The sequence below is a fragment of the Gallus gallus genome, chromosome 3 (assembly GCF_016699485.2).
Source record: "Gallus gallus isolate bGalGal1 chromosome 3, bGalGal1.mat.broiler.GRCg7b, whole genome shotgun sequence".
NCBI classification, from domain to species: domain Eukaryota; kingdom Metazoa; phylum Chordata; class Aves; order Galliformes; family Phasianidae; genus Gallus; species Gallus gallus.
The window spans coordinates 110,499,320-110,525,287 of record NC_052534.1 but is presented as its reverse complement, the minus strand read 5'-3'; the positions used below and the strand labels follow the sequence as shown (position 1 = coordinate 110,525,287).

The following is a 25,968-nucleotide window of genomic DNA, read 5'->3' as shown; positions in this document are numbered from 1 at the left end:
ATAACAGCCCTTTCTGCAGGCAGTTATGGTATTCAGATCTAGCAGCTTGACTACAGGGTGACTTACAGTTGGATGTTCTTACCCAAAACTTTCTCTCTCCCCCCTCACAGTATTTTAAGACTGCTCCCTTTCTGTTTCTCACGTTTTTCTACCTTTGCTTGAGGGATTCAGTCCCCATGATGTTTTCAGCCAATCCTTACTCTTGGGACCATGCTTCTAATTGACAAATCAGAACAAATTTTTTTTACCTGCCTGCTTTATCTTCTGTCTTCTTTTGTTTTCCCTTTCTCAATTCCCTCTTTTTCTCCCTGTTGTGCATCTTCCTTTCACTGTTTAGCCTTTTCTATCTTGTCTCAGTCTCTCCTTATTTCCTCTCCTCTCTTGAGGTTCATAAAGTTGCCAAGGCTGAGCCAAAGCAAAGAGAAATATGCATTTCACAGGCGAGGGTCATGCAGAGGGCAACACTGCAGCTCTTATTGCCCGTCCTGGGGAGAATGATGCAGGTTTGTTTCAGAGATACTGCTCTCATTAAGTTTGTCAAATCTACCTTGAATAAGAATAAATAAATAAAATATGGAATGAAAAGCAGAGGGAAAGGGGAAACGTCAGCATTCCGGTGCTGAAAACAGGCTTTTGCCTAATTTTTGTATTTTCTCAGAAAGCGAGTTCAAGAAGAATAAAAGTCAAGGTCTCTGGTCTGAAGGGAATCCACACCCGTGGGTTCTCTGCTGTGTCTTGGCAGAGCTTTCACCATTTGTCTGTGAACTCTGTGCCTTCTTGCCACAGAAATCAATGTCCTCATCCACAGAAATTCCCTTCTTCTTCAGTGGAAAAACTGCAAGGTGGCAAATAGCAATTCAGGCTGAGTTGACCTAGTTGAGCATGAAGATTTTCCAACCCCCTCCCCTTATTACAGAGATTCAATGAGGGAGGTCTGGAATTTCACAGCCTGCAGTACAAAAAATTTCTAATAAAAATGTCCATCAGAGTGTCAAAGTGCTCATAAAAATCAGTGAGAGAATAAAAGCTGGTGGGAACTGTTTTTCCTTTTGGAGAACTCTTCACTGCCGAGTCGATATTTGCGCATGTAAGTCAGACTGTTTTATTTCATGCAAGGTAAGAGGATTTCAGCTTTGCTCTCCAGGATCACAGGAACCGTTCCACATTTTGGCCTGCCAGTTGCAATCTACATTTTTCAGGAATGTGCTCTGCTCTGGGGCTGCCTTCTGGCTCAGTGTGCAAGGAACACGTGTCTGTTTCTGATGGTTTTAGCAGCAGCTCCTACAGGGTTATGCACTTTTGCCTTCACTCCTGCCATTTGCCCTGGTCTAAACAAAGCTGCCATCTCCCTGGACTTGTGGTCTTGACAGAATTAAGTTCTCCCAAATGGACAGAAGGCTATTCATTTAGTGTTGGTGTTTCCTCACTCTTGTCAGATTGTCACAGCTTTGTTATTGATGTACTTGTGGAATTGGTCAGTGCACAAAGTTCTGTCTGTCACTAGCGTGGTCAAATAGCTATTTTCATTGTCTCAGTATGATGTGCTGTGTAAAGCTTTCCTTTAACTTGAGTGATAGCAGGGTGTTTCCCTGTCACTTCCAGTAAAAGCCCTGGCTGCTTTTAAGTACTTCCTCTACAAACTCTGCAAAAACACATGGTTATAAGAAGGCTGATTTGTATTTCTTCTGCTGCACGTTTTTATTACAGAAAAATGAAAAAAGCCTCTGCCTGCTTTTGCAATGGTGAAAGTCTGCTTTGGTCAAATTGGACAGTTGTCAGTGTTCCTCTGTTGGTGCTCTGCTGCTTACTGCCATTCTGCTTGGGGACACAAAGGAGCTGCTGCAAACTTTGCTGGAGACCTGGTACGCAGCAGCTGGTTTCATGGCAGGTGCTGAATATTTCCTATTGCCAAACAATTCTTATTGATTTGGAAATGAATTTTCTTTGTCATGTGCTGAACCCCATCCTTCCAAAATATTGGAGGAAAAGCCAAAAGGTGCATTCATCAGTCATATGAGATGCATCAGAAGACTGCTGTCATGTACTGTGCTCACCAGCCTTGGCTTGTCTGGAGGGGACATGGCTAAGGAAAGCCTAAGAAGGAACCTGATGAAGGTACATAGGCGCATTGCAGAGTTTTATGGGGTGCTTCTCTCTGGGAATGTGGAAGTGACACTGATGGTTTGCAGACTGATGACACAAACCATGAAAGTGCAAATTGTGGATTAGGTAGAGATGGTCTAAACACTGATCACCATAAATTGTTCCTGGTGTGTTGAGTAAGTGGCAAGACATTCAGTGAACTCAGAATCTGTCCTGAGGGAAGTGCACGGATTCAGTGCCTGACTCCATCCCCTGTTATATAAGCACTGCTTTGGGTAATCGCTTTATCAACACATGAATAAGCTGATCCCTGGCCCTTGAAAAACTGCACAAATTTCATTTCAGCAATTTTAGTGACTGGGCCAGAAGGCACAAAAGGGCTGTCAGTCTCTTGCCATATGACCCAATGGTGCTTGTAGGGAAGGTTGAGAATTAGCTTGCCCAGGGAAGAGGCTGACTGTGGGAATAGATCCTGTTTAGGCTCTTAAACTTAGCTGCAGTCAGTGCTGCCAAAAGACATCAAGCTTTGGGTTTGTTTACTTAGTTGTTATCTTTCCATTTGCGTGTTGGATTTGTAATGTTGATTTCTGTAAATTTGTTTTCAGTAAGAATTTTCATAGAAAAGAGAGGGATGGAGAGAATTTTACTGTGGAATTGCAATCAAAATAAATACAAGTGGAACTTGTCTACATGAGGAGGCTTAGCTGTGAAGATGCACTGGTAGTTACATACAAGTGTGTACCCCTGTTAATGTGTTTACTGTGGGAAGTTCTCTGTGTGTTGTCCTGCCAGCCTACTGATGTTCTACTACAGCCCTGCTGTTACAAGTCCCTTGTATGTAAACCATCTGGAGAAAAATGTCTTGTCCGCTAGTTAAACCTGTTGTAATTTGATTTAGAAGAGCTACATGGCCCCTGTGATGTGAACTCTTTGCTCTAGTCAGGATGCAATACAATGGCCACAGTGCTGTGATTTATATGTGTGATGGCTGTGTGGGGAAAGGACTTGGTTGAGGGCCAAGAAGATGGAGCCAATGGATGCTCAAGAAGTGTTGCCCATGTTGTTCCTTCAGCTATGACCTCAATGCCTATTGTGGCTGAATCTCTAGAATGAAATCGTTTCTGTCTTGTCTTTTTGGAAGCATGCACTAAACCTCTCCCCAGATCATTGCTCTCATTCTCTTAGTACTGAACAATACCCATATGGTATTTCCAAGGTGACCTGTTAACTACAATTGCATTATAATGTATTTTTAAAAATATGATTGTGTTATGTGCAATGTAACATATAGTTGTTGTGTAACACATATTAACAAGTGTTGTTATATTCTTTACAATTAAAGGAATACATTAATGTATTAATATTTGTCAAGCCATAACAATGTTTATGAAGTGTTCTGAGAAATTTAGCACTGCAAAAAATGAGCCCCACTATTACACTGGGTTTTGAAATTCTTCTGCAACTTAAGTTAGGTAAAATATTCTTTAAGGTTGTTTTTTATATTTAACATATGTGCATGCATATATGCATATAAATACATACATATGTATGGACACGGAGTTATAAGTGGGGAGTGTTAGGAGCTGCTGAATCTGGTATTCTGATAGAGACAAAGCTGCTGCAGATCTGTGTTCAAGTTCCAGTTAGTAGTGAGAATGAGCACCAATTCCTGACAGAGGGACACGTCTCTGGCCATGCAGATCAACACAGGCAGAAATGCTTGACATCCATGCAAACATCACCAGCAGCTGCATTCTGTTTCTCTCTCTGGCTAAAAGAAGGGAGATGTAGGTTACCAATCAGGAGGAAGTTCTTTACTCAGAGAGTGGTGAGGTGCTGGCATAGGCTGCACAGAGCCCATCACCAAGGCCAGGCTGAATGGGGTCCTGGACAGCCTGATCTGGTGGGGGGCAGCCAGCCCATGGCAGGGGATAGGAACTGGGTGGGCTCATGGGTCCCTTCCAATGTAAAATGTTCTGTTCTGTGGTTCTATGATTCTATGATGTGTGTTTCTTGTGATATCTGTTATTGCCTGCTCCAAGGCTGAGTCATAATATTGTCCCTGTACTTACAAAATATCAACAGGAGGGGCATCAACTTTTTACATGGGTAGACAGTGACAGGGCAAGGGGGAATGGTTTAAAGCTCAAAGAGGAAAGATTTAGGTTGGATGTCAGGGGGAAGTTCTTTCCTATGAGTAGTGAGGTGCTGAACAGCTGCCCAGAGAGGCTGTGGATGCCCCGTCCATCCCTGGAGGTGTTCAAGGCCAGGTTGGATGGGGCCCTGGGCAGCCTGGGCTGGTATGAAATGTGGAGGTTGGTGGCCCTGCCTGTGGGGAGGGTTGGAGCTTCATGATCCTTGAGGTCCCTTCCAACCCAGGCCATTCTATGAACATAAATCATATGGCACATACATGGAAAGAAGATTTTTTCTTTCCTGTTGTTGTGGTTTTGTGATTTGTTGCTATCGGTATTCCACATCATATCATCATGTAAGGCGCTGGGAGTGAAAGAGTGAACGTTCCGGTTCTGTGGGCCGCCGTTTCTGGGAGGGGAGGGGCTGCGTTCTGCGCCGCGCTTCGCCCCGACGAGGAAAGGCAGAGCTCCCGGCGGGTCCGGCGCCGCCCGTTGTTCGCAGCTGAGCAGCGCGTGGCCCATTGCTGCTGTTCGCGGGCAGCATCAGAGCGAGGCCTTCGGTTTGGACACTGTCTCTCATTTTGTTGGATTTGTTGTCCTCTCTTCCAATTGTACTGTGCTATATTGCGTTATCTTGCATTCCGAGATCATACTTAGTAAATTAGCTTTCTCCTCGGATCATTGCTGCTGCTGTTTTTAGACCCATCTACCATCTCCCTACCCTGTCCCTTTCTCCCCTCTGCTGGGGTCCTGCTGTCCCTCTCATGGACACAGACAGATCTAGAGATAATACACCTGTAAGATTTTATTTCTTCGTGTTTATGTTCATAGTGGGTTTCTGTTTTCTGGTTGGGAAGATCCTGGTTTCTGTCAATTCCATTCTTGACTTCAAAGCTGTGAAGGTGTGGGTTGGAAGGTGGAAGACCGGGTGATCGGCAGTCTGGCTGGCTTCAAGTTGAATTCCATGCTCTGGAAGACACCGAGGTGTCAGTACTGAAAAGAGAGAGCCTTCGGCCACAGATTTGGTAGCGAGATGCAGGGATCCTCGGAGGGCCCTTCTCTTGGGCTGGGTATTTATGGGAATCAGCTGTAACTCAGCTCTTCCCACTCATTCTTGTGCTGTCGTGGCAGGGTGTTTGTGGGGTGCAGAGGGCAGTGTGCCCACCTCCAATCGGTTGATTTACTGCAGGCTGTTGCAGAAATATAACTGGCATTGCTTTTTTTTCTCCTTACATAGGTGTAAGGGTCTCATCTGGAACAGATGGGCCATCATGGCCCAGAGCCTTAACTAGCAAAGGAATTCCAGCTGGATTCCCTCCTTTTGCAGGGACTGTTGAGACTGACTGATCTGAAGTCTGCATTTGTTTTGTGCTGTTCAGTGGTATCGTACTGTTTTTTGCGTACATACAAAGTGATGAGGCTTTGGTTTCTGGGTGTCTGTATAGTGTGGGATGGCTTAAATTTGGATTGATTCTTGGATGTGTTTCAAGGCCAGTTTGTTTCAAGACAAGTTAACGAGTAACTCGTACACTATCTGGGCAGGATGAACAATAGATGACAAAAGCTTCATCAGTTGTCTCTTGCTAAACAATTTCTTGTTACTTTTTGGAGATCTGTATTTCTTACCAGAAACTACACAGCTGTGTGACACACAGTGTTTATGGGGTGCCATTTGCCAGATATATTTCATGTATTCCTGTTTCAATATCTTGGGGAACAGTTCTCTGTTATTCGGCAGAAGTTTTTGTGGGATTATGCTGTTAAATAGATTGGTGAAATGCATTTGAATTAAAGTCAACCAGGAGAACAATGAAAAATGCATGTTTCTAGCCCATTTCAGCTCTGTGATGTCATTCATAGCACATCTCAACAAATCTGTATGTTGGCACAATGGGCGGAACTTTGATATGAAGTATGGGAGCAAGAATGAGCAGCCAGAAAGGAGGCTGCATTCTGATAAAGTTGTGGTGCAGCTCTTTGCATCAGAAGTCTCTGTACCATCAAATTTCCTTCAACATTGTGCCTGCCTGCAACTGTACAGCCATGAAACGTGAATTTTCAAGAAATTACTAAGAAGCAATGGAATTGGATGGTCAGCTCCTCGAAGCAGAGATCACAACAGTGGTACAAGCTCAAAGACAGTGATAAGTCAGAGTCCCATGGACAGCCAGCAGGAAGGTTTGAAGCTATAGCACATGGCAGAGGAGGGCAGAAAAAGAGAAGGCTGAAAAATTACCTAATTCCTTCCTTCTGCTTCAAAAAAATGGTTTTAGATACAACAAAATGGGACTCCTGCAGGTTCACCATAAAAAGATTTGAGACACAAATCAGAAAAGGGAAATTCTCAGCAGTTATGTGAAAAACTTTCTTATTGCAAGGGTGGTGAAGCACAAGCATGGATGCCTCAGAATTTGGGTCTCTGTCCTTGGGAGTTTTCAAAGCCCTGGTCAAAAAGGCTCAGAGAGCTCAGTCTCACTTTGATACCAGCCCTGCTCAGAGCAGCAGTTTTAGATATGTGACATGTAGAGGACCTTTCTAGTCTAAATTTCCCTATTACCTAGAAATATTTGCATAAAAATGATAGATTTGAAAGCAATATCTATTTACCTTTACAAAACATAAAATATTAGAAAATAAATAAAACTAGATAACCATAACGGATTTTAAAATAGTTCTCTTAAAAATTAAGTTCTCAAGAGACTATAGATGTGCAGGAGATTCAAAGAAAATCACGGAATCATAGAATCCTGGGAGTTGGAAGGGGCCTCTGAGGGCCATTGAATCCAACTCCCTGCACTGCACAGGGACACCACAGATAGATCAGGTTGCCCAGGGCCTGATCCAGCCTGGCCTTGACAATCTCCAGGGATGGGGCATCAACCACACTGCTGGTCAGCCTGTGCCAGTGCCTCACCACCCTCACTGAAGAAGATTTTTTTTCCCTTATATCTGACTTAAATCTACCCTCCCTTAGCTTGAAGCCATTTCCCCTTGTTCTGTAACCACAGACCCCGCTAAAGAGTCTGTCCTCTTCTTTCCTGTAGCTCCCCTTTAAAAGGCCACCAGGGTGGTCAAACAGGAGTTGCCCTTGGTGAAGTCCTGGTTCTCCTGTATCAGCTCCCTGCCTTCCATAGCTGAGACTGACGGGTCGGTAGTTCACAGGGTCATCTTTTTTATCCTATTTAAAAGGATAAAATGATATGATGTTTCCTTTTTTTCCAGTCACCAGGGACTTCACCTGATTGCCACGACTTTTCACATACCATAGAGAGTGGCTTGGCAACCACATCAGCCAGTTCCCTTAGGACTCTGAGGTGCATCTCATCGGGACCCATGGACTTGTGGATGTTCAGGTTCCTCAGGTGGTCAGGACCGGACCTTCACTTACAGTGGGAGGGACGTTGCTTCCCCGATTCCCTCCTACCAAACCAAACGTATGAGGGCTGTGTGGCGAGCAGTTGTCAGGGAAAACGGAGGCAAAAAATTTAAGTACCCCAGCCTTCTCCTTGTCTGTTGTTACCAGCCTGCCTATATCACTCACTAGAGGGCGTACGCCCTCCTGGACTGTCCCTTTCTAGTTGAGGTTCCTGTGGAAGCCTTTCCCGTTCTTTTTGGCATCCCTAGCCCACTTCAGTTCAAGCTGCGCCTTGGCTTTCCTAACCCCATCCTTACACAACCTGGCAGCTTCCTTATATTCTTCCTATGATGCCTGTCCCTGTTTCCACTGCCTGTGCATTTTCTTCTTACTCTTCAAGTTTGACCAGCAGGACCCAGTTCAGCCACGCCGGTTTCTTCCCTTCCTTTCCTGACTTTGCTACACCAGGTGATGTGGACAGTGGGTCAAGTGCACCCTCAGCAAGTTTGCAGATGACATCAAGCTGAGTGGTGCTGCTGACACACTAGAGGGAAGGGATGATTTAGATTAGATATCAGGTTGAAATTTTTTACTGTAAGGGTGGTGAGACACTGGAACAGGTTGGCCAGTGAGGCTGTGGATGCCCCCTCCTGAGAAGCATTCAGGGCCAGTCTGGATGGGGCTGTGAGCAACCTGGTTTAGTGGGAGGTGTCCCTGCCTTTAGTCAGGGGGGTCGGAAGTGGGTGATCTTAAAGGTTCCTTCCAACCCAAACCGTCCTATTGTTCTGTGATTCTATGATTCTATGAAAATTAATGCCACTATCCCTCCAAGATGAACCATGACAAAACAATACATTTTAGCATGTCCATGCAGCTGTGATGTCTTCTCTTCTTTAAGTAATTGCTTGCCTTCCAGTCTTGGATCCAACAATGCTGATTTAAATCCTAGAATCTGAGGCTGATGAAAGGATTCAGCTCTTAAAAGCCTTCTCTATCTTCATCTGAAGTGGGCACTTGTACGTTTATGGCTCATATCTCAGAAAGTAATGCAGAGAAACATGCTTGATGGAGGACAATAGCATCATTTGATAATACTTTTTTCATCTCGATTTCTTGACTGCTGTATCTATGAATAGCTGATGGGTCATCTGCTGTATAATTTTACTGTACACCAATAGTTTCTTGCAGCCACCTAAAAAAGGTTTTTTCATGCTTGCCAGGAAACAGTCAGAGGCCTGTAAGCTATTCCTTTTGTATTTAAGAATTGCTTCTCATTTTGGTATACAAGTCCTCAAACTCTGCTACTGGCTCCATGTTCATACACTTCATTTAGCAAAGAGCCTCCCTGTAGTTCTCCTGCTTGTGCCATGTAGTGGTACAAAAGGTCACTGGAAACTTGTCACCTAAAACCCAGCAGGAATGCTGAAAACAATTCAGGTTTTGGTTTACTGAAACATGAGTCGGTGGGTATAGGAATGTGAGCATTTTCAGAAGAACTGCCAATGAATGTAGTGCAAGTTTGGCACATTCCAGGAGGAAACCAGAGCATCTATTCTCTACATCCCAGTCCTGTTGCTCTTTGGAGAACATCATGTCTTCCCTGATCATGTATGCCTAATTCAGTGCTTTCTAACTGTGGTCAGTGCCAGATGTTTCAGGCACCGTGCTTTGTTTATTGTTGGTCAGAAGCATCAAAGCATTCAGGCACTTCCATACCTTGAGCTTGAACAAACTCAAGTTATTACAAGATTGATGATAGAAAAGGAGAGGAATGAACTATTTCAACAAGTGATCAGCACAATTGCAGGGATGGAAACCTTACCTGATCCTGATTTGGTGATGAGAAAGGCATGCTGCAGAATAGCTGCTCTGACAGAATAATTGAGTCTTTGGAGGAGCCAGTGCTGTCTTCACTGTGCTTTGGCTATAATTCTCTCCCTCCCTAATAGGTCAGATGTGGGGAGAAGTCCTAATGCACTGGAGTAACAGCATGGAAAATGAGGCTTACTATTTCATGTTCTATTCTGTTTTTGTTTGCTTTTCCTGCCCATCTTGCATGGTTGCCTCACCTTTGGGGGAGGAGAGCTGATCTGTGTAGCATCACCCAGAACATGTATTCTATTGGCTGGGAAAGGAGATGTACTTCAGTAGTTCATCTTATCCCTGAAGCAATTTCCTGATCAAGTCATATAAAGGCACTGCATTAAATAAGGATGTTCCCTGATGCTGCCCTGTCACTTACTCTAGTTACTGGGACTGTGTCTCAGTCTTCTTATAAGCCAGCACTTCCCTGGGGATTTGAAAATTAACATGTTGATTTGAATAAATAACTATTTGGCACACACCTTGGTGCACTGCAACAGCAGAATTGCTAAATGGAACCGCAGGCTGAAATGTAGAAAGATCAGTGAATCCAGCCCCTGTAACAGAAGCTTAATGTCTAAGCTAAAAAGGTGTGCTAAAAAGGTTATCTGTAAGAGCAATGATTATTGTTGTTCCAGGCACCTTAAAGTTCCCTCAAACCAGTCTTCTTTCACACATCATCTGTGCAAGGTTTCAGTGTCAGTATGGATGAAGAACTATTCCTAGTTGAAGATCTAGATGAGGCTGTACTATTTTAGAATGTAAGAGGAAATTGCTGGTTATGGACTTGGGGCCAGAGAAAAGGCCCTGGGTGTAATTTATTTAGTGAGTAAAGATAGCCTTCAAATGCATATCTAGTTCAATTTGACGTTGAAATGATGCTCAGGAAGCCACGTGAATTCTCTCAAACAATGATTTGTGCTTCCCTGTGTAAATTATCATGGTGGTCTTGGAGAACATGCCAATGAATGTGAGTGAGCAGTGCACCTTGCAGCAGTGAGAAGTAATTGCACGCCAAGCTGGCCCCTGAGAATAAATAAAGATGTTGAGAATTTGGAGAGTCCCTTTGGCTGCCATAAAGCTGGGATGCTGGAGCATGAGGTGTGATGTGAGACAGAGGGAGCCGGTCTCTGTCTTGGAGAACTAAAGAATAAGGAGAGTGGGATCCAGTTGCTGTTAGCTTACACATGAAGTGAAACCAGAAATTTTCTCTGAAATGTACCATGGCAGAACCAGAGGCAACAAAAAGTCAGTTATGGCTGTGTTTAAACTTAGTTGTTAAGCATTGGCACAGATTGCCCAAAGAAGTTCTGAAGGCTCTGTGGAGATACTCAGAACTTCACTGGACTAGATTCTGAGCAAGCTGATGTGAAGTGCCCCTGCTTTAAGCACAAGATAGTACTGGATGGCTCGCAGAGGTACCAGTCCAATTGATTTCATGCTTATGGCCCACCAAGAGGATAACCACGTTTCTGCCATTTTAAGGCTAAGGTATATGGCAGGTTACCTGTTAAAAATTTGTCCGGGTGTTGTTTTTCCTCTCTGTGCTACCTCTAAAGAAAGAGGTACAGGAAGACAGAGATAGGATAATGTGGGATTGCTACTGATAGACCTGTGTTGGTGGCCAGGGCTGGGAAGGGGATTTCTGAAGTCACTGCAGAGAGTAAGAAGTCAGCAGGGCTGAAGGGAACCATGGCTGCTGCTGCTCTTGGACATGCTGTAGAGTTCCCTGAGTGAAAGTCTCTGTATCAGCACACCATGATTTCTCCTCAGGCTTGAGCATGGCAAAGTTAGAGGCTGTTTGGCAGTTGCCATGTATAGTGGAAATGCTAAGTCACAGCTTGAAACAGTGATGGAGCAAGTGATGGGAAAGGAGGGCCAACCCAGGGGAGCTCAGGTGCATGCAATGTCCACCTTTTCCCAGCCCTCATTTAAGGGTTGGCAGTGGAGGGGAGGAGATCTCTCTGGAGATCCCTGCATGCCTGTGGCCTTCTGAAGGTAAGCTTCTTTCTTTTACTTCTGTGCCTGCTGCTGTTACGTTTGAGCAAGTCCTCACTTGCTGCAGTCTAGGACCTTGCTACTCTGCTGACATTGTTGTGCTTTTTATTATTTTACACCATTGAAACCTGACTGCGATCAATCCCATTTAGCTCAGGGTAACTTTAACGAGGCTCTGTCACTCTTTGTTCTTTTTAACAACTTTATTATTATGTATAATGCTGTCTTGTAACAGGCAGGAGGGGTTTGGTTTCTGCATATGGTTTTTCTTCTAACTTTATTGAAGCTTGGTGGAAATGAGAAGGAAAGCTTTTGTGTCAAAGGTCTTGAATAGAAGGAACAACCTGGAAAGTAAGATAGTATATTGTGAAGGGAGATCCAAGATATGACTGGTGTGCCATGATGTTCTCATCCAACAAATTATATAAGTACTTGCACCAGACTTACCCCTTAGCAGCTCTGAGTTTGGGTCTTTCAGCTGTTATTGTAGGATTACAGGAAAGCTAGGCTTGGAAGGGACTGTTGTTATCTAGTCCAACCTCCTACTCAAAGCAGGGTCAACTAAGAGGTCAGATCGGGTTACTCAAAGCTTTATCCACTGAGATCTTGAAGTAATGGAGACTGTGGAACCTCTATGGGTACCCTGCTCCACTGACTGACTGTGCTAGCTGTAAAAAGCTACTCCATATATACAGTCTGAAATACGTGTTGCAATTCGTGCCCCTGTGGAGGCTGTAGGCACTGTCAGGCTGCTTTTATTTTCCCCAAAAGCTGCCTCTTTTCCAGCAGGACAAGTGCTCCAGCTCCTGCCTATTCAGTGACCCGTTGTAGGACTCACTCCAATTTATCGATTGCTGTCTTGTACTGGTGGACCAAAAGTTGCATGCAGTATCCAGATATGGTGTAAATGATGAACCTGGCTCAGCTATGTTTCCTGTAGACTTGATATTTGTACCAGTGTAAGTGGTATGAGTGGACTAAGAGTTTGAAGGATCTGAATATTGCTTCCTCTAAGGACATATAATGCTGCTGAAGGACGAATCAGTCAGCCTCTCTCTGTCACACTGTTGATGTCTATCTTCTTTTCCTATATGTGAGATGGGTAACAAAATCTACGGCCCTCATTGGTTTAGTTGTGTGTTTGTTAATCTGCACTAGTATATTAATTATTAACTTAATTAATAACTTACCTGTCACTAATGATGGTTTGTGTCATGTTTTTTTGCAGGTTACATATCAGAAGTACTAAAAAATTACACTGACCATGCCTGTGATGGAGAATATGTCTCCTTGAGATGCCCTCACAGAACTACCATCAGCATCCAGTCTTCTTTCTATGGCAGAATTGTACCAAGTCATCAGATGTGTCCTTATCGCTCTCCCCGCTCATATGCAACGTTAATTAAGGAAGATGTTGCCTGTTCAGTTGGCACTTCCCTTCAGGTATTTCATGTTAAACTGGATCTGCTCATTTTGGAGTTCTTTTCTAGGCCAGATATTTCTTAATATTCCTATGGTTCTAGTCAATAATAGTTAAGGCATATGATTAAAATGGTGTATACTGTAAGACCAGATTATCTCCTTCCCAATGGATAGCTTTTTCTACACGCTAAGGAGTTTCTCTGCTGTTTCTGGTTTCTCTGGCTTCTTACTTCAGAAATGATCCTGTCTCAAGAGGCTTTTACTTCAGTAATGTAAAACCCAGAGAGAATCCTTGAGTTCTGTTCCTGACTCATTTGGCTCTTACCATTGTAAGTGATAATGCATCACTTAAGCTTGTTATCTCCCAAGTATCTGTAGTTAACCACCTCTGTCCATTTATGCAGTGGGTGCTGACTATATGCACGTGTAACTTCAGCAAATCAGAAGATTATATGGAAGGTGCCATTGTTAGTCAGCTGTCAGTAAGAGCAACGAATTATAAGCACAAACTGGCTGCACAGCTGGAGAAGAGGCAGGAACATCTACAGTGAGATTTTGCTTCACAGAGGTTTGTTAGGGACCATCCTCACCTGCTCTGGCCTCTCTTATGCTGTGCTTCTCTTATCTGTCATGTTATCACAGACATTTGCACTTCCATGGGGACATCTCTCATCTCATGCCTTTGTAGAAATCTGGAAGCTAACTATATGGGAACTGTTGAATCACGGCCTGAACCTCTGATTGACCACCTGAGGTGAGCGCTGAGTCAGCTGCAGGGGCACAGGTGAACGCAATTTCACCTGAGTGACCGGAAGGGGTGGAGCCTGGCTCCACTCCTCCTAGACCTCATTTAAGGGCTGACTCCCAAGGAGGAAGGATCTCTATCTGGAGATCACTCCTCTTGGAGCCCTTTTGGTCCAATACCTGTATACCTGTTTGCTATACACTAACAGATAAGAAGCAGTGTAAGCTCATTGAAATGAATACATAAACGTTGGTGCAGAGAGCAAAGAAAAAACAGGAATGTTAGCGTTGTGATGCTGCTAAGTGCCTACTGAGTGAATCTCTTCAGTAAGAAACCCAAACACAAGTTGTGCCTGCAAACATACCTGAAGGTGGAGGTATATTTCAGTGAACTTCAGCTGCTTGGCTGAAGAGGTGCATGGGAGTGACTTGTTTATAAAGCTTTCCACAGTCCCCCAAACCTAGAGTAGTGCATCCTGGATTTCAGCAGGAGTGGTTGGCCTAAAATTATTGCTTGTTACCAGAAAGCTGGATTACCCTTTGTAGCAGATTATCTACAGGATTCTTATTTTGGTAAACTGTCATTAAAACAAGCACAGCTTATGTGGAAGGGAAATAAAGAGCCCTGGAACAAAGTTTATCTTAAAGGAAAATAAAGAGCTCTGGAGAAGCACTTGTGCATTATGTTTCAGCAACCAGATATTTATCCAAACATTGAAGTCTCACTTTTGTCTCTGTAGGCACATGTACTGAAAGCAGCAGGAAGCTGCACTTCAGAGGGCAACGTTTTACCAAAGGACTTATTTCTCCAGAGATCTGTGCTTAGGAGTTGCTTTGGAGCATCTTGTTAGCAAGATGGGGTGGCTCAGGGAAGGAGTGCAGGCACAGCCTGTGGCAAGGCTGTCTTCCAGCACCCTCCAGGACAACAGTCTGCTGGTGTCAAGAGTCATTTGTGCTGCTGATGTGGCATTTCCTTTTGTGCCTGAAGTGAGATACATGACACACCTCTGCTGTCACCTTCTCCCACAGGCACTTTAGCATTGTGTGAGGCAGTGCTACAAAAGGGAGCAGCAGATTTCTTGCATGCTAACTGCAGGACACCCTCAGTCCTTCCTCCCCGTTTATTAAAAGGATAGGAAAATTTCTGTGATAGAAAGCAGAGGAAAGCTGACCTCTTTGGTGATTAAAATATTAGGTAAGCTTTCCATTAGCTGCAAGACTTCCAAAGCATGGGCCAGGTGTTGGTCAGAAAGTGATGGAGCTGGAGGTGTCTGTGTGTATGGAAGAGGGTTTTACTTTCCCCAAGCATTATAGCTTAATAGTGTGGTAAAGTAAAATAGAAAGCAGAAGAAAACAATTAAACTATTGTGGCTTTTTTTTGGGGGGGGGGGGTGGTTACTTGTCATGCCCAGTATCAGGATGTTGTACAGTGTCACTGATGTAACAGCCCCACGTGTTCTCACCAGTAACCGCAGTCCTGCTGTACTGGTATTATTTAGACACAGAGAAAGAGCCTCTTGTCTCCAAACAACCTGTAAGATGATGGTGGTTGGAGGGAAAGAGAGGGAGAAAAGACAGAAAGGAAGAAAGGAATTTACACCAGATCACATGGTGGTCAGTACAGCAGGGAGAGCTCAGGGCTCGTCATATTGCAGATCAGATTTCCAGGATTTACGGACAATTTGGGCAGGAAAAGTTTCAGAGACATCAGTCAGTTCAAGAGCAGTTTGGGCAACTCTTCATCAAACTGTGCTGTTTGTTTTGCAGGTACCCATGAGCAGTGAGTTGAGGGTGCACAGGAGGTTACGCTGGTGCCAAAGCTGCTCTTATAAAAAATGATGGAACCTGTGCAGCTTCATTCATGAACTGTGCATTGCCTGAGATACAGTTCTGGCAAGCATCTCCCCAGCTAATGATTTGCAAATTGGAGATCTGTTTGATGCAGAGATCATAGACATCTCTAAATTGCTGTATCTTTGAGACCTTTGCTTGGCTGAAAGAGAGGTATGACAGGCAGAGGCTCCTGTTTCCCTGAAGAGGCAGGGCTGCTCCCTGGGTTGTGAGCCTCCTAATGCTCTGTTTACTGTAAACTTAAACTTTCCAAGTCATGGGACTTCTGTCACTGCTTCCAAGACTCTAGTTGACAGTGTAATGGTTTGCTCTCAGTGATTTTTCCCCACTCTGTTTTATGCTTTCCCTTTCTTTAATCCCATGACTTTCAGTTATGTATCCTTTTCTATTCTATTTCTTTAGCTTAGCCCTCCTTGCCCTTTGAAGCTGGCCCTCCACGTGGATTAAGTTTCCCACTGTTAGGAAATGTAGGTAATGGTTAATTAGGCGGTAGTTGTAGTGCATTTTTTACTGGCTCTATTTACTGAACATAGTCCAGCTCTGTACAAATGACTGTCTCTGGGCTCTTTTAAGGCTCTTGCAGAGGAGCTCTGGAAAATCTTGGTGGTGTTTTTTAGCGTGTTAATGCTGCTGCCTGCACTACTCACCTTGCTGGAATTTACTTCCATAGCAGAGCTGATGCGTGCCCAATTTTCAGCTCTCTATTTCTCAGACTGGTGTGTTAGTGTATGTCCCCAGTTACGTGGGTGTAGTTTTCTTCTGCTAACTCCACGGTAAGCATCAGAAAGTCCATGGGGGAGTAATAAGAGAGAGCTAGTGGAGCACTAAAATGTGCCATAGATCAGTGGTCAAACTCAGGGCCTTTGCACTCTTCTTAATTTAACGAACAGATGGAATGCGGCGCTTTGGGCAAAACTGAATTACTTTCCAGAGGAGCAGACTGGGGAGGTTTCTTGATAATACTGTAGGCAAGTGACCTGCACCGCAGCAGTACAGATTCCAGTTCCTCCTGTACTCTTTCCTTCTCTGTTGCTGATCCTTCAAAAATCTTGCTGCACTGGATTTCAACAACTAACATGCAGTCTGCACATAACTGGGAAAAGGCTCTCTAAATAAGATTGCAGCTTTAAAGTACTGAGTTTACAATGTGTTAAGGTAACATCAGCAATCTGAGATATATAAAAGAGTGTTAAAATTCAAATACAGTGTGACATAAAGCCATTATGAATCCATTGTGCTGTGTGTCTGTGTGGAGAGGACTAATGCTGCCTTATTTGTTCTGTTTACTTCTCATTGCAAAGCTCATGGAAGAGTACCAATCTGTGTGTTGGTTTAACTCTACCATGACCTAATAATAACTGACTATATTTTAATTACTGATATCTTTTTGTGTAAAATTCTTAGTACAAATCTGTGCCCATTTTCATCTGGCTGCACGCAGCTCTGATCCATTCGTACACCTCATGCCCTGAATTCTTATCTTCTGTAACATGCAATTTCGAAATCATTTAGTGGGGTTCCTCTGTGCAATTTCATGCCTGACTGATGTGCCCTGAAGTCATCCTTATGTTCCTTGAATGATAGAGGCTGTACAGTGAGAAGCTGTATGTTGGAATCCCAGCTCCCATGGAATTTCATCATTGGCTTCTATGGTCCAAGGTTTCACCCTGAGTGTTTTAAATCTATGAACTACTGAGAGCTAAGATAAGTTTAATTGCCTTGGGTTTTGAGCTCAGTTGTGGTCTATTTTAGGCATGATGAGTGGAAGTATTTCTTGAAGAGTGATTTGGAGAGAGAGAATAAAAATAAGTGCACCCTTGGGAATAGCTGAGGACAGCCTTGTTTCAGAGATCCCATTCAGTTCCAGATTTAAACAGTTGATAACTAATGACCACAAGCAATGACTACGCTAACAAGCTCAGCAAAATGAGCATAAGAAATGTGTTTCATCTGTAGTGTCCACTTGCAAGACATGGTTTTGAGCTTGAGGCTGCCCTTGCTTTAGGACCTGGGTCACTGCAGTGAGATTAATCCAGGGCATAAATCACAGGCATTAGATTAGTGTTTGTTTTACTTGAATTCACATTTTTCTGTTATCTCCTCCAAATCTTGCAGCCTCTTAGCTCAGTCATGAACCTGAGAATGGAATGGGTTTAAGCAGCCGCAGTTTCCCTCCTGAGCACTGGCTGTCAGCCCTCGGGCTTGATTTACCACTGAAATACTATTATAAAATGGCACAACACGATTAAGGTGTCCTCCCTCCTCTCTCATGCCAGACAGGAATTTCTCCTCCACCTTCTTTTGTTGGAGTGACTTTTTTTTACGTAATATACTCCAATGTGACTTCATTTTGTGTTACTCAGGAGTCTACTAGCTGACATTAGCATAAACAGCTGATTATGTATACAGGTTAAGGGACCATTTTGTGTTTCTAAAACTATTTCTATGCAAATTCATTTTGCTCATGGGTGCTTTTTTTCCTGGTTGCATTTTTCCATCTTTACAACTGACAGTGAGAAAAGAATAGGATGCCTGAATTTTTAAGCCATTCACTGAATGCTTGTGAGCTCAGGACATTCACACACCATATCACACCATCAAGAAAATTCACAGCCTTCCTGGGGTCAGTCTAGCTGATCATCTCAGTCCTTGAGAGCAGCTCTGCAGAGAAGGACCTGGGGGTCCTGATGGATGACAAACTTAACATGAGCCAGCAGTGTGCTCTTGCAGCTCAGAAGGCCAATGGTATCCTGGGCTCCATCATGAGAGGGGTGGCCAGCAGGGACAGGGAGGTGATTGTCCCTCTCTACTCTGCTCTTGTGAGGTCCCATCTGCAGTACTGCGTCCAGGACTGGGCCACCAATACAAGAAAGACAAGGAGCTGCTGGAGAGGGTCCAGAGGAGGCCACAAAGATGATCAGAGGGCTGCAGCACCTCCCCTCCGAAGACAGGCTGAGGGAGCTGGGCTTGTTCAGCCTGGAGAAGGCTGCGGGGTGACCTTGTTGCAGCCTTCCAGGACCTAAAGGGAGCCTACAAACAGGAGGACAAGGGGAAATGGTTTGAAGTTGAAGGAGGAAAGATTTTGGTTGGATGCTGGGGGGAAGTTCTTTCCTATGAGAGTGGTGGGGTGCTGAACAGCTGCCCAGAGAGGCTGTGGATGCCCCGTCCATCCCTGGAGGTGTTCAAGGCCAGGTTGGATGGGGCCCTGGGCAGCCTGGGCTGGTATGAAATGTGGAGGTTGGTGGGCCTGCCTGTGGCAGGGGGTTGGAGCTTCATGATCCTTGAGGTCCCTTCCAACCTGGGCCATTCTGTGATCTGGCACCCGCTGAAGCTCAGATCTTCCTAGAATTGTGACTTTTAAGAGTAAGAACAGAAAGCTGTGGTCTTGGTCTTTGAGCTGCTGTGAGTTTCACCATTGATGTATGCTTTGTAGGGTCACTGCAGAGTTTAAGTATTGCAGGTACTGCTGATAGTTGTGGGGAATAAATTTTCTGTGCATGCCAGGATAGGTGAAAATTGTATGCCCAAGTTTTTAAATTGATGTTAGGTCTGGCATAAGTTGTTTACTGATTCCAGTTTTTATTTTACACTTTATGGATGTATTTAATTACATCCGAGGCTTTACCCAAACAGTCTGCAGGAAATCATAAATCTTAATGATTTTTTTGCTAATTTTTTTTCAAGAACGTGGGGGAGGTGCATTAGAATTATATGAATGAGAAGGAAATATTGATTTCTCCTCCCCGTGGAGTAACTGCAGAATTATGGCAGCTATCAAATTATGTAGAAACTGCAGATTAACAGTGAAGCCATTAGGGTTAATAGAAGTCGTATTTAGCCTCAAGAACATTTCTCATTTTCTGCCATCTCACAATGGCAGAGATGACTTTTGCTCCTTAATTTAGGTATAAACTTCTACTTAGGGCTGTTAATACCACTGAAAAGAAGATCAGAATGTTCCTCTTATGTGGGAAGTATTAGGTAAGAGTTAGCACAGATCAGAGCAGAACAAGACAAAGGTTTCTGACCTAAATAATGATTCTGTGGCTCTGAAGTGGCAGTTTATGGAGCCTGAGGTTGTGTTGTGATCACCTTTGCTCTTTGTTCTTTGTCTAAGGACAGACGAACATGTGCTGCAAAGCAGCTTCTTGTTGGTCTCAATTTCTACTGAAACCCACTGTGCTTTTCCTTCTGGTTTTAGTGGCACCCATTATACAGCACTAAGTCCCTAATATGCAGTGGTGAAAATTCTACCCCTGTGGTATGGAAAGGTTTGCTGACCAAAAAGCAGAGTCTGCTGCTTTTGAGGAGGGGAAACTCCCTTGTGGGAAAGAAAACTTTCATGGTGTTACTTCTTTCCCTTGGCTCTGTATTTGTGGCACGTCGTAGGTGTAAATACAGTTATGGTTGAGCAGTACCAGAAAGTCTTTTCAGGCCCACAATGATTTGGTTTCTTGCCATGTATGAAGCACTCAGGAATTGTTTCAGCTGTCCCTTGCCTTGTGAGATCAAAAGAGGCATCTGCATAGAGGTCTTACTTGAAATCCTTTGCAATTCTTTGGATTTTGCATTAAATTAAATTTCACATGCTTAGTTGGCTGTCAACCCTGTGAGTCCAGATAAAGGAATATGCTGTTTCTGTGCATTTTTAACATAATGGTCAAACTAGGGCTAGTGATTGTGGGCCTTTCATACTGTTCACCTTTCATCCCTTCCATCCCAAGCCCTGTATTTTGAAATGAAATGCCTGCGTTTTATTACCTTCCTGAGTGGAAGACAACAGCACATGCACTCTGTTCTCTAGAAAAGGCTTAAATTGTCATGGCTTAAAGTTTAAAACAAAGGTCGTGTGCAGGGTAGGCACAAACTCTTGCATGTATGAACCTGAAAGGTGAAAGCTTTAGGAAGCTGTGAGCAACTGCCAGTGGGGCACTGCCAGATTGCACAGAAATTGGAGCAGAAATTGCAGTTGTTTGGAGGATGATGTTCAGAGTTATAATGCTGAAGATAATAGGTATTATATTCAGGGAGAACTCAAAAATAAGAGAATCACTGAGGCAGAGACAAAATGGGTTTAGTTGGCATGTTGTGGCCTTTAGGCTAATAGCATAGGGATAACGTTGTGGGAAAGTTCAATATCAAGGTGGGTACAAGAAAATGAAATTGGGGGGAGCCTGGGGGAGCTTCTGGGAGAAGATTTTCCAGCAGCTCCTTGCAAGAGGAAATTAATTGTTTTGGGACTGGAATTCACAGTGCTGAATGGCAGAGGCTGAGTGATGCTGCGGGATTTACCTCTCCATGGTCTCAAAACGCCCTGACAGGTTCATGTGTGTCAGACAAACATTATGTTAATGGTAGTGCTTTAGGGGCTCTAGAGGAGTATATCTAAGCCATCCAGCTGAATTTAAAACATAATTACTGCTCCACTTAATTATATTCCCTCCCCCCATTTCTGCTCTATAGGATCATATGGTTAAAAAAAAAATCATTAATCTTTCTTAATGAAGTTATTTTCTAGCAGGAGACAGACGATGTCTTGCCCCTGTGGATTCTGAGACAGTTTTTATGAGTGTTATGAATGGGCAAGTGGGAAGCAAGTGTTGGAGGAAAGGCAGTGTGGAAAAAATGGAGATAAGGCTCAAAATACCAGGGGTGGGAGGACCCTGTGACTCACAGAGCCTTGCTGAGTTTAGCTAAAAGGAAAGCAAAAGTTATGGGGAAGAGAGTGATCTCTATTAAAAACTGACAACTTGCTATGTATCAGCATTCCCACCAGAAGGACTAATTATTGAAACACCAGCTATTGCCAAAACGTTCATGTAACCAAGAAGAGAGCTTTTTTGAGCCCTGTGGTTGAAACTGAATCTGCAGAGAAAGCTAAAGCAGAATGGTGTGGGCAGGGTTTGAGTCTCTGCTCTTATCTGCTGGGGCTGATCCACGTTGCTTTTCCTGGGACACGCTGCTGGTGCTGCCTAATGCTATGATTAAACTCTGTGAGTCTTCCAAAATCTCTGCGAGCAGTCTAATGCAAAGCATAATCTTTGCATGCCTGAAAGAAAAACGTATCATGCTCATTAAAACAGTGCAAATTTTAGTTCCCTCCTTCACTGCATAGCTCCTACAGTGCCCATTGCTTTGAGCTGGGCATGTAGTCATTGCTGGAGTTGGTTAAGGAGGCAGGAACTGCCATGCTGTTCGTCAACTTGCCTGTGTTTGATGGTTCTTTAGGGAGATACTGAAGCGCATCCTCTTTTCTGTTCCATGTTTGTGTGCATCCCCTGCTGCAGAAGATGCTGGACGAGTGCCAGGACAGACGGAGTTGCCGGTTCCTTGTCAGCAGCCGGCTGTTTGGCATAGATCCGTGCCCTGAAACAGCCAAATACCTTCTCGTGTGGTACAAGTGCAGGCCAAGTGAGTATCTCTCCATCAGTTTTTTTTCTGGTGAGACAAAAACAATTTTGTGCTTAATCCTTGCCAGCAAGAACTTCTGGGATTTTTTGTTCCCTTCCACCATTATTTTCAGTGTAACATAAAGCCTGGGTGTAGAGCTTTTCCTCTCTCCCCCTCATTTTCTGTGTTGCCCTTGCTGCTTCTCCATCTCTTCCTCTCTTCCCAGCAGCCTGCAGTGAAGATTGTTTTTGCAGGTGCCAGTGGAAGCCTTTGCCAAGACTTAGCTCATGCTGCCCTGCAATGTTGCTGGCAATGAGGGGCTGCTGTAGCTCCTATCTGTTTCCAGACCCTGTCACTGCTGCACAGACAAGCTGTAGATGCCACATCCCTGGAGGTACCCAACGCTGTGGAAGCGGCTCCAGACAGCCTGATCTGGTGACGGGCAGCCAGCCCACAGCCGGGGTTGGTCTGGGTGGCCTTGGAGGTCCCTTCCAACCCAAACCATTCTGCGACTCTATGATCTTCAGTGCCCATCCCGTCCCACTAAGCTAGTGGGACTCATTCCCTCTATTACTGTCCACAGCAGCATGATGACAGCCTGAGTGGGTGAAGATTTTGGATTCAGGTACCTAAAGCGAGCAGTTAGTAAGTCAATGGCATAAGTCAATGGCACACTCACCACGCCATATCATAATCTAGCTTTTAATTGCTTCCAGATCAGGCTGGAAAACATTAACCTGTGCTTTGCATGATCTCATTAGCTGTGTTTAAATTAAATGGGGCCAGTGCATTGGTACTGGGAGAGCAATCATGCCTGCTGCAGCGCAGTGACGTCAGTGTGATTTTAGACCAGGACAGCTGACATCTTCTTGGCCAATTTCTGGCCCTGCCAGGGTGGTCAGCATGGTGTGGACACTGCTCCCCTCAGGTGCTCTGGAAGCAGGCACATCATCCTGGAGGCAAATAGGGTCTAACAGTGACCATACTGTGTCACCTCATTTCATCCAGAGAAAAGACGCTGACGTTCTGTAGCCTGGATATGAGATTTCAGCCCTTCTGATTATTTTAGTGACATGGTTCTACCATCACACCAGCAAAATTTTGGGGGGGAGAAAAGATGTTTACATAGGGAAGTAAAACATAACTGATTTCAGAAAAAATTTGAAACAACAGAAGAAATATTTAGGAACTAAGCTGCAGAGGAGAATACTTTTTGCCCCAGCATGCAGAGACCTGTGCTAAGTAAAGAGATCTGGCAGGACCTATGAGGAATTCAAATGAAAAGTTGGTAATGTAGCACCTGCATTTACTGTGGGGCTTTCTGAGTGATTGGAACATTCCCCGTTAGGTGAGAAGCACATCTCTGTGAAGCAGGAGCGATTAGCAGGGTGTTCTGACAAGTCCTCGTAAACCTGGGGTTTTGTATGAAAGCTCACTTGAAATCTGACTATTGAGGCCAGCACTGAACTTCTGAAAGTACTTCAGGATCCCATCTGTGCATAAATATTTATGGCTTGGCATTCTTTGCTAATTACAGCTATGCTAGAAAAGAAAGTCTGTGTGTGTACCAGGTAAGTGATTTTCCTGAAAAAGAGAGCAGGGGAAATTGCTTAAAAACATTTCCCCAAGATGTTTTTTTCAGGCAGCTTCCATTTTGCAGGGTAAAATAGTAACCTGGCAATAAGACTTAGCCACTAAACAAACCTTAATCAAATCTGCTGGATCAGTAACAAAGTTTAAAATATATGAGGATTAGCCTTGCGTAAAGATAACAGTGCACTTTCTACCTCTCCTTGATGATTCAAAACTTTAAACCTCAGAAATGCTTGGGTCTGGTAACCAAGCCTTTTCACTGCTGTTGGGAGAATGTTAATGGGAGGACTGCTGAAGATGGTTCCATAGAATGCAAAATGCAGGACTGTTATAAATTTTGCTCTTCTGAGCTACAGACGAATCCACTGGAAGTCCTTCATGCTTAATAAGTGATACCAAAAGCTGTGGTCCCATGAAATGTTGGTCTGCTCCAGAAAGTCTGAGCACCCATAGTTGTAACAGGGCCACTGGTGACAGCTCACTGCCTGACACATGCTTTGGTCCATAATTTTGTCAGAGTCATAGAATGCCTTAGATTGGAAGGGGCCTCAAGGCCATCTAGTTTAAACTCCCAGAAGATTGCAGTAGACAGATGCGATTTTTTGGGCTATGTCTCTTTTTAACAGTAGGCATGACAACAGTGCTTTAATAAGAAGCTACTTAAGATCTTGAATTGTATTCTAGAGATATGTCTTTTTTTTTTTTTTTTGCCTATTGAGGGAGCCTGATGTGATCATGCCACTGAAGTAGGTGCCTTAGTTAAGTACCCACCTAGATAGGAGGAATGTGAGGTTTTCTGTATACAGATATGAGAAGCATTTTGGGAAGTGGACTACAGAATTTGGGCAGAACATTAAAAAAAAAAAAAGATGCCAAAGCCCTCCCACTTTTAGAATTGCATTCAAGTCTCAAAAGGTTCCTGAATAGATGCAGTTATCTAAAAAGAAAGAACAATACTGAAGTTAGTGGTGCTTACTTGTACCTTTGCTGAAGAATAATAGAAGATGTAGCCACCCCTCCAGCCACTGTGCCTGCGGTTATCTCTCTTAGATGTTATGGTGCATCTGAAATCTAATGACTTCAATGCTCACTGGTGTTATGGCATTGATTCATTTTGCTATTTTGGTTTCTCAGAGGCAGAATTTGAAGGAAATACAGACCAGTATATCATGCTGAAACTGAAAGCCCCAGATGTTCCAAATGACGAGGCTCCAGTAAACAGGGTGTGCTGCACTAACTGCTTGGAGACTGCATTCACAATGTTTATTTGACTAGAGGTAGTGAGAAATACAATGGCTTGTGTGGTTTGGGAAGTCTTGTGCTGGCCCCCAGTAATCTAATTGCTGCTTCTGGGGTCTAGTGAACACTCATCTGCCTCTGGAGGTCTCAGATATACGGTTGGGACAGCTTTAGCAGATCATCCTGCTATGTGCAGTCTCATTAAAGATCCCTAAAGGATCTCTGCAGGATGAGGAATGTTATTCCCAACAGTGAAACCTGAAGCTATTCTCTGCAAGTATTGATGTAGCCTCAAACAAACAGTGCCAAGGAGCTGCTGTGGGTACAGGAACTCCAATAAGGGCCCTGGCTCTGCTGAAGGCAGGCCAACTAGTGCTGCCCTGAGCAACTCCCAGGTCCAAATCTGATGTTGAGCACTGGCCAGGGATGCTTTCCAATAGAAGGTTTGGATGTAGTCACACTGTTTTAGAGGCTAAGAAAGTTTATAATAATGGGTATGAGTTCTTCCATGCCAGCTGGCCTCAGCACCAGAAACCTGGCACATTTAACTTATCAGGGCCAAGGCAGTCAGACATCTATGTACAGAGCACACTAGGGCCTCATGTCAGGCTGAACGCACAGAGTTTCAATCTTCAGGGTACCTTTCAGAATCATTAAAAAATTGCACCCAAATCCAATTATTTCTCAGGTAATGTGCCAATTTGATTTAGACCCATTAAGTATAATTACTGGGTAGGCTACAGGAGCACATAATTAAGGGAACTGACATACTATTTAGTTGGTCTAGCATGAATTCCCTGTAACTGAGATCTGGATTCACCAATATTATTTAAACAATTCAGTGCCTGTTCATCCCTGCCTCACTTCACAGACAGGTTGTGTGTGATTGTAAGTTAGTAGATACTTGCTCTGTGTGCCAGACTTTCTGGAGGGGCAGTGTGATCCGATCATGGCAGGGAACAGTATCTCTGGGGCTGCTCAAGTCATACTGAAGCAATAATGTCACCTGCCTGCATCCCAGCAATGCCACCACAGCTGAGTTCACCAGGGCTGGTTGCTGCTCTGGCTGTTGTAGGAGCAGCAGTCGATCTGTCTTCACACAACATCTGTTTGCCCATGCTGGCTTTTTGCTTCTTTGTTTTTGTTTTCTATTTTAAAAGCCTCTGGACAAAACATGGACATAAATGTTTGCTTACCTCTGCGGAGGGATTATTTAGGATATTTAAGTTGCCATTCACTGGTAGTGTTGTTAATAATAAAGAAGGCATTAATTGT

The 25,968-nt window shown here is 43.9% G+C and overlaps 1 protein-coding gene across 4 annotated transcripts in view; it reads left to right on the top strand.

Moving 5' to 3' along the window:
* Window positions 1–25,968, top strand: part of EVA1A (eva-1 homolog A, regulator of programmed cell death) — a 194,737-nt gene that overhangs the window by 39,198 nt on the left and 129,571 nt on the right. For all 4 annotated transcript variants that reach the window (XM_040698621.2, XM_015285156.4, XM_015285155.4 and 1 more), the window contains exons 2-3: window positions 12,683–12,897; window positions 21,759–21,882. In XM_040698621.2, the coding sequence (XP_040554555.1) occupies window positions 12,817–12,897; window positions 21,759–21,882 (205 nt within the window). In that variant the 5' untranslated portion in view covers window positions 12,683–12,816. The remainder of the gene's footprint in view (window positions 1–12,682; window positions 12,898–21,758; window positions 21,883–25,968) is intronic.